The sequence below is a fragment of the Crocodylus porosus genome, unplaced genomic scaffold (assembly GCF_001723895.1).
Source record: "Crocodylus porosus isolate Cpor-Errol unplaced genomic scaffold, CroPor_comp1, whole genome shotgun sequence".
In the NCBI taxonomy this organism is placed as follows: Eukaryota; Metazoa; Chordata; order Crocodylia; family Crocodylidae; genus Crocodylus; species Crocodylus porosus.
The window spans coordinates 47842627-47850895 of record NW_017728909.1 but is presented as its reverse complement, the minus strand read 5'-3'; the positions used below and the strand labels follow the sequence as shown (position 1 = coordinate 47850895).

The following is an 8269-nucleotide window of genomic DNA, read 5'->3' as shown; positions in this document are numbered from 1 at the left end:
GGCCCCGCGGGCATGGGCGAGCCGGGTGCAGAGCTGCGGGCGCTGCAGGAGAAGGTGGCGGCGCTGGAGGCAGAGCTGGGCGCCTGCCACCGCCGCCTGGAGCAGGTGCAGCGGCTGTTGTGTCAGACCGAGCGGCTGCACCGCGAGGAGCAGGAAAGCAACGCCGCGCTGCGTGCGCAGGTACCGCCCGGCCCCTGCGGGGGGCTCCTGCCCGCTCTGCGGGGTCCAGCCCCCATGGCAGCGCCCGGGGCGACCGCGACTTCTGCGGGGGCCAGTCAGGGTGGGGGTGCGACCGGCCCCTGCCGGTGTTGGGGCGGGGGTGATGACCTCTACTTGTGCTTCCCCGGGGGGAAGCAGCTCTGGGGGTTCCTGGGGGCTCGGTGGCTTTTCAACCGTTGCCCTGAAAGCAGTGCCATTAGTTTCTCTGCCACGCTAGACACCCCTCTCGGGGCTGCTGGTCCCTGTGGGCCTCCTCCTGCAGGGGCAAGGGCCACCTTCCTAGACTTTGAGTACTGGCAGGGTGCTGGTCACATTCAGTTCACTGCCTTTCAGTACCTGCTCTCTGTCCCCTGTGAAGTAGGAGATTAGGTGAGAGGAGCCTATGGCCCGAAGCAGTAAATGGCACTTGTCAAGTTTCTTCCTTCCTTGCTCTCTGTGGCGGGGTGCGCTGCATAGCTTGCTTTCTCATCTCCACGGCCCAGAGTGCAGGGGCTCTAGCTGGGAGGTGAAATTAACAGCATGCATTTCAAGGCAGGGGTTGAAAAGCTCCTGAAGTCTTGGGACCCCCAGAACTACAGCCCCCCACCAGGTACCACATTCAGGGGGCTACACAGTCGTCCCTGCAACACCTGACCCTTCCTGGGAAGCATGAAGGTCTGGGTTAGTGACATTTAACTTTTCTAGACTCGAGGCATCTTTGACTACAGAAAAATATTGAGTGCAACAGAAGAATTGGTCTTTATTTTTCTGTAGCCCAAAGGAAAAAACAAGTAAAAGTTAGGAGTTTGTATTTTCCAATGTGTACTTTGAACCTGAAAAGTTTGGGAACCACTGTGACAGAACATTTTTTCTGGGCAAAGAACTTGGGAAGACCACAGTTGAACTGTTACAGTGTCAGTGATTGGGACCAGATCACAATTGTGTGATATGTTGTGGTTCTGATAATGGGTGGAGGTGAGAGTGAGTATTCATCCCAGTACGTCTTGCCGGGTGGGGGGGAGGAGTGCTTGCACCCATGTTTTCAGAGTCCGATGAGGTGGGTGTCCTGTGGCTGGGAGCATTGTCATTTTTCTGCTTTCCCTTGTTTCTTCAGTGTAAGAGGTACACCAATACATCTATCCATGTCGTAGGGGCACCAGTAAAAGGAAAATACAAACTCCTCGCTTTTACTTGTTTTTTCCTTTGGGCTACAGAAAAATAAAGACCAATTCTTCTGTTGCACTCAATATTTTTCTGTAGTCAAAGGTCCATCTTGCCCAGTATATCTTTGCATCATACAGTGGCAGAGTGTGAATGATGGAAGGGAGGGTGAACTAGGCATGACCAGGTTTTTTCCATTGTTCCTCTCTCACTTGCAGCCTCCAACTTTTAAGACATAGGAAGTTTTGATTCAGTGGCTATATCTGTAACTCCAGTGCTCAATAGCTACTGATGCTCCTTTCTTCCCATAAACTGTCCAATCCCTGTATGAATCTGGCTAAACTGTCAGCTTCCATAACATCTGGAGACAATGTGTTCCACACTTTAATTAAAAACTCTGTGAAAAAGAACTTCCTTTTGTTAGTTTTGAACATACTACCTACCAGTTTCTTTTTGTGAGCCCTAGTTCTTGTATTGTAAGAGAGAGGAAATAATAAATCCCTATTTACTTTCTCTTTGCCATTTAGTATTTTGTGAACCCTTATTGTGGTCTGCCTCAAATGTCTCTTTTCTAAACCAAATAGGCCTCTTTAATCTCTCTTCATATGGAAGCCCCTCCAGACCACTTCGTTGCCCTTCTCTGTACCTTCTCTATTTCTTCTGTATCCTTTCTGAGGTGTGGGGACCAGAACCAAGCACAGTATTCAAGGTGTGGATGCACCATGTATTTATAAAGGGGCATGATGATATTTTCAGGTTTGTTAACAATTCTCTTCTCAGTAATCCCTAACATTTTGTTTGCCTGTTTGGCTGCTGAGCTCTGAGCTGTCTACAGTGACTCCCAGATCTTTCTTGTGTAGTATCAGCTAATGTAGAACCCATCATAATGTAGGTACAGTTGGGTTATTTGTGCCTGGGTGCATCACTTCAGGGTACACTTGTACAGTTACACTAGTTCAAGGTGTACAAGGAAAAAGGATGATCTGTCTTGTTTTGATATCCATTAGTGTGTCTCAAGAAACAAAGATCAGTATCAATAGCTATTAAATACTTTATTTCTCTCCAGTTTCTACAAGGAAAGAGGGCAGTGAGGTTCTTTAAGGTACGTAATTATGACTGGGATGGATTTGATAATAATATAATATACTGGTTTTTTGCAGGTTGAAGAGCTCAGTAAAGAAATCCATGATAAGAAGAAAAGAGAGAAGGGTACATCTAGTGTAGAAGTACAGACAGAAGATCATGCTGCTTGGTCAGAATCAGGTAGACAGTGGAGATTGCCCTTAAGAAACAGATCCTTTAATTCCTAAATCAGTTACTTTAGACATGGTAATATATCATTATTTCCCATTTCTTATTAACTTGAAGTATATTTTATATGTGTATGTGGCTTATCTTCTGTGCTGAATAAAACAAACCTTGTCATCACTTTTAAGGCCTATTCAGGTATAACACATCTTTCAAATCATTCAGTACTTCAGGCAATTGACTCCTGACTCTGTGCTACTATTAATGTTGACTTGATGGCCTGCTTACAGAAGCACAATGAAGAGAGGGCAATAGGCACCAGCCCTGAACCTGAAGGAGCATGCAAAAAATATTAGCAGCCGTGCTGCTGGCCCAGCCATCAATGTTGACATTGCTGTCACCCTTCTGCTCAAGTATCCAGTTATGCCTCTGTCTGCTTGTCTGCTTCTTCCTCTGGTATCTAGGTTTTTTTTCATGCTACCCTCTATTCATGTGTAAAACTACACCTAAAATTGAAAAATTGCTGTCTTCTGAATTCCTTTTTAAATCGCCCTTTGCTACTATCTGGTGTTGATTAGGTAAGTATTGAGCTATGATGTGTACTTTTGAAGGAAAGAATAATTAAAGATATAAAAGTAAATGGAAAAATGGGATAAAATGCAACAGGGACTACTGAGGTAAATCTTGCCATGCTGATCTGATATCTTTCTTTGATAAGAGAATAGAATTTTCCAAACAAGCAAGATTTCAATAGGTCTAGTTTATTTGGAGGTCAGTGAAACATTTGATACAATGTCACATTCAACTAGTAGTGAAGCCAGGAAATGGTGAAGGAGGGGATGCTTGTGAATCTTGCTAATAGCACAAAGTTGGAAGGCAATGATAATGCAGAGCAGTACTGGAGTATCATACAGGAAGAACTGGGTAAATTGCAGAAATGTGTTGCACTCTACTAGAGTTTCAACCTCACATGCTTAAGGACTGTTTCTGTTATAAATTAGGAGCTTACCAACTGGAAATGACAGAAGAGGAGAAAAAACTGCTTATATTAGTTACAGGTTGACTGGGGTAACAGTGAGATTGGAGGCCATGGAAAAAGAAATGTTAGCCTAGGATATGTCAGGAGTTGTCTTTCCTCAGGGGATAGGGAATTAATTACTGTCATAGTGAAAGGCAATGGTGAGAGTTTATCTGGATTATTGTATACAATTCTGATTACCCCTATTCAAGAGAGAGTAATTCCATAAATATCTGAAGTAAGTATAGAGAGCCTCCTAGAGTGATCGGAGAAATGGAAAGTGTATCCTACAAAGGAGATTCACAGGAGAGCACTGGTTTGGTCTGACAACACAAAATCAGAGAATGGGATAGAATTATTTATGTTGGGGTAGAAATTCAGCCCCAAGGAGGAAGAAGAGTAAGTTGTTTAAACTAAGTTTCAATGTTGACTGAAGAACAGATGGATATAAACTGGCCATGAATAAGCCAAGACTGGAAATTAGAAAGTTCTTGGCCATTGGTGGAGTAAAGTTCTGGAAGAGCCTTTCAGTAGGAACAGTGTGTCGGGGGGTGAGAATCTTTCTTTTTGTTTTAAGATGGAGTTTGATAAAGTTCTGAAAAACACTAGCAGGGGAATAGAATTGATGACTCGAAGGTGTTTCTTTCGTTCTAGAGTTGGCAAGCTGGTCAGTTGACTAGTCAAATATTGTCAGTTGACCATTTTTTGCAATTTTGGCAATTTTTTACAATTTTTGACTGATACTTTACTAGTCAGTTGAGCAAACTTTATATGACTGGTCAAATACCCAGCCCTATTCAGTTCTGTTTCTTTTCTGCTTGCTTCATCCTCCAAATACATGCTGTTTGTCTGGTTCTTTTGTCCTGTGTGTCTCCTAGATTTCCAGGTTTCCTGTAGATTTTCAGGATAGCCACCCTGTGTCTGTATGTCTCTGCATGCTGCATAGTGTAATAAGACCCTGATCTTGCCATAATAGGAAAAAATAAGTAATATGATTATACATAAAATTCAGCACTTGCATATGCATATTGAAGCAAGTAGTTACTTGTTTAACAAAAGCAAGTTAAATGCAAAGTGGTGTGTATTACCAAGTAATTGATTTCAATTGGATTACTTGTGAGTATAAAGTTTTAAATTATGCCTTAGGGTTGTTAGGTTGATTTCGTGTAAAATATTGCTTTGATAATTGTCATTTAAACTTTTTCTGCAGATTATTATTATTATCAGAATTATTATAACAACGTTGAGCCTCAAGATAATGCATCTGATCTACCTGTGGAGAATGACCATGGGAGTGAAGGTCCAAAACATAATTCTGCAGATGAGCCACAGGCATGTGGTGACATTCAATCAGACGTGGATAACCCAGAACATAGTGAATGTGTACATGGAGAAAACGTAATCCAGAATTCACAGGTAGTAGAACTGTTGCTGTTGCTGATTTAGAAGGTGCAGTTTAGCCATATGAGATGGCTTTTTACAGTGGTTTAGTACTGAAGGCTTTGTACAGACTTCTTACTTGTGTGTTATAGCAATAGCAGTTGCTGATACCAGTCTGCCCTTCATTAAAGTGTATCACTCATGGTGATAGTTTTTTGATTGACGACCAAACAGATACTGGCTTTAGGAATGTGGCTAAAGGGGTTGCAGATGGCAACTTTTGTTTGCTTATTGATTTGGCCTATTTTGAATTGACGGCAAAGGAACTAAAAAGCTTTGAATGAAATTCTGGCCCCACTGAAATCTGTGAGTTTTGCCACTGACTTAGCTGCTGTCAGGTTTCAGTTCTGTTTTACTTGGAGAATGTCTGCATCCTCCATGTCTCTCTTATGGTACTGGGTTGTTTTTTCTGGGGGGAGGGAGAATGGAGGGGGTTAAGTTTCTTATACTGAGCATTATTTCTTTAAATGTGGAAGCTTTGTTTGTGAAGAAATGACTTTTTTTTTTTTTCCCTATTCCCTGATTTCAGGAACCTGAAGGTACTTTGGTGTCCGAAGGTTCATTAGCAGAAAGCTTGAGAGCTGCTGCTGAGGCGGCTGTATCACAAACTGGATTTATTTATGATGAAAATACAGGATTGTATTATGACCATACCACTGGATTCTACTATAATTCAGTAAATATATGGCTTTATTTTTTTTACGTTTGTGTGCATGGATTATTACATTTGCGTGGTATAACAAATTGATTTAAAAATTTTAAAATTATTTTATTGAGTACTTATAGCCTCATCGCATTTTTTCTGTGATTAATTTAGAAATAAACACTGGTTTCAGAGTTTATTTCCTACAGAGATTCTATTTCATGTCAATACCTTGAGAAATAATAGTAGAGAGAACTGAGAAATCAATAACTGTGTGAATTTATTTCTGGAAAGATGGACAAATCTGTAGTAACACTGTTCTAATTTCTAATCTAGAAACTAACACAACAGACTCTTCAATATTTTTTAATAGAATTCTTATCTTAAAATTGAAAATTACTGATTTGTATTCATTTTTAAAAAATACTTTTAGCATTCTTACATCCCTGTTTTGATCTCAATGTAGTATAGCACTGTTTTTATGCAATCAACTACCTTTTGTATAATTTTACAAGCACAATTGCTAAATGTATAGTGTAAGCAGTGGAAATGACAGCCTAATACACAGATGTGGGCCTTCATTTAGATCTTTATGTGATGTGTCATAAATTTTTAACCTGGAAGGCATTCTTCCATGCTGGCATGGTTTCTGTTGGATTTTTTTTATTTCAAAATTAGAAAATTGAGTTTAAAAATAAGTAACATTTTGATTTTGAAAGATACCAGTAGCCTTTCACGTCCTAGAGGCTTCTTTGCTGTGAGAGAAATACAGGAAATGGTTAAACTGGCTGGATGTTATGTCTGATTTAATATAGTTGAGGGAGAAAATATAAGATTACGGAGACTGTGTCAAAATATCTGGCAAAGTGGATCAAAATTCTGCGAGGGGCATTTAGCACTAGCAATAGAGGTGATGAAAAATCTTCCTTTAAGTGTTGGATGCCTTTCTTTTGTAAGGAGCATACTTTCCCATGAATACAAGCATGTACTCATTAATTTTAAAGGAGAGTCTGTAATAAAGGAAGAAAAGACTTTAAATTTGCAGCACTGCAAGAGAACGTTTTCTCTTTTAAATGTAATGCTAATGAAAGATGCTGAACTGATATCACTAGAAAAATAAAAACAGATACAATCTAAACCTTGGCTTTACATGCTTTTCCACTCTGTCCCACCCCTGTGCCTTTCTCCATAACATGTTGGAGATGAAAAGGAAAGCTCAGTCTGTGTCATTCAACCTTCAGCTTTCCTAAAGGTAGCATCAGTCTCAATTTTGCTTCTTTGTTATGTGACTATACATTTTTAGGAACTAAATCAAGAGCTTTAAATCATTGTGTATAAGCCATTAGCATTCCTCTTTTACAGTTGTAGAAGTTATACCAGTGTAGTCCAACTACTGACCTGTGGACCTTATCTGGCCCCTAAGAGGCTCTGGTCCAAGTATTGCCCCCTCCATGCTGATCTCCTGCAGCTGCCACTGGAGTCTCTAAGCTTCCTCTTCTTCCTGCTTCTGCTGCTTGCTCACACCACTGGGAGCAGGGCAGCACAGCATGCCTCATGGGGTTGAGGGAACCCATGACTGGGAAGAAGGCTCAAGAAAATCTGGGATTGCCATGCAATGCAGTGTTGCCAGTGCAAGAGGCATGTGATATAATGCAGTACATTGGAGGTCCACGTGGTGCAGGAGGGAGCAGGGCTGTGGTGTAGTGTGTGAGCCCTGCCCACTTAGAACTTGGACAATCCTGGGTTAAACCATGTTGTAATACAGTTCTGTGTGACCTGATAACAGTATAATGACCTAGTGACCTCTCAAACAGAAATTAAGTGTCATTATGTATTGTACATTTTCAAGACCAGCTAAATACTGTCAGCCAGTTCATTTTTCACAGCATGAAATAGTCAGTGACAAAATCCAAATAAAAGTTTTCCCTGATCTTGTTATGGAGTTGCAATTTCATTATACTTTTACAAATATTATTTAATAGCGGGGGAGGAAATAGGAAGTCAACCAGAACTTTTTACTTGAGTGGAAGGTCTTTAAACAAGATTACTAATGATTAAAGGGGGCAAAGTTGTCTACTGCTATGATTCTACTTTTACAGAGACAATATCTATGATAAATTTGCTGATTCTTCAATCTAGTCATTTTTGAGTGGTTATGTGTTTGAGGTGAGGAAACATGGAGGTTTAAAAACTCTTAGCTTTTAGGATTGCTTAGTTCTAATGTTTTTTTTCTAGTATTATAGTTTCATAGTTTCTAGGGTCGGAAGGGACCTGAGCAGATCATCGAGTCCAACCCCCTGCCATGGCAGGAAAGAGTACAGGGGTGAAACGAGCAAAGTGTACATCTAGCCTCCTCTTAAAGACTCCCAGGGTAGGAACCAGCACCACTTCTCTTGTAAGTTGGTTCCAGATCCTAGCCGCCCTGACAGTGGCACCTCCTAATATCTAGTCTGAATCTATCCTCTGCCAGCTTGTTACCGTTATTCCTGGTCACTCCTGGTAGTGCATGGGGGAACAGGGACTTCCCCAATGCCTGCTGGTCCCCTCTGACTAGTTTGTAA

At 41.1% G+C, this 8269-nt stretch overlaps 1 protein-coding gene across 2 annotated transcripts in view; it reads left to right on the top strand.

Moving 5' to 3' along the window:
- Window positions 1–6: 6 nt before the first annotated feature.
- AGGF1 (angiogenic factor with G-patch and FHA domains 1) overlaps window positions 7–8269 on the top strand; it is a 39313-nt gene continuing 31050 nt past the window's right edge. For both annotated transcript variants that reach the window (XM_019532210.1, XM_019532211.1), the window contains exons 1-4: window positions 7–180; window positions 2520–2622; window positions 4836–5041; window positions 5595–5741. In XM_019532210.1, the coding sequence (XP_019387755.1) occupies window positions 13–180; window positions 2520–2622; window positions 4836–5041; window positions 5595–5741 (624 nt within the window). In that variant the 5' untranslated portion in view covers window positions 7–12. The remainder of the gene's footprint in view (window positions 181–2519; window positions 2623–4835; window positions 5042–5594; window positions 5742–8269) is intronic.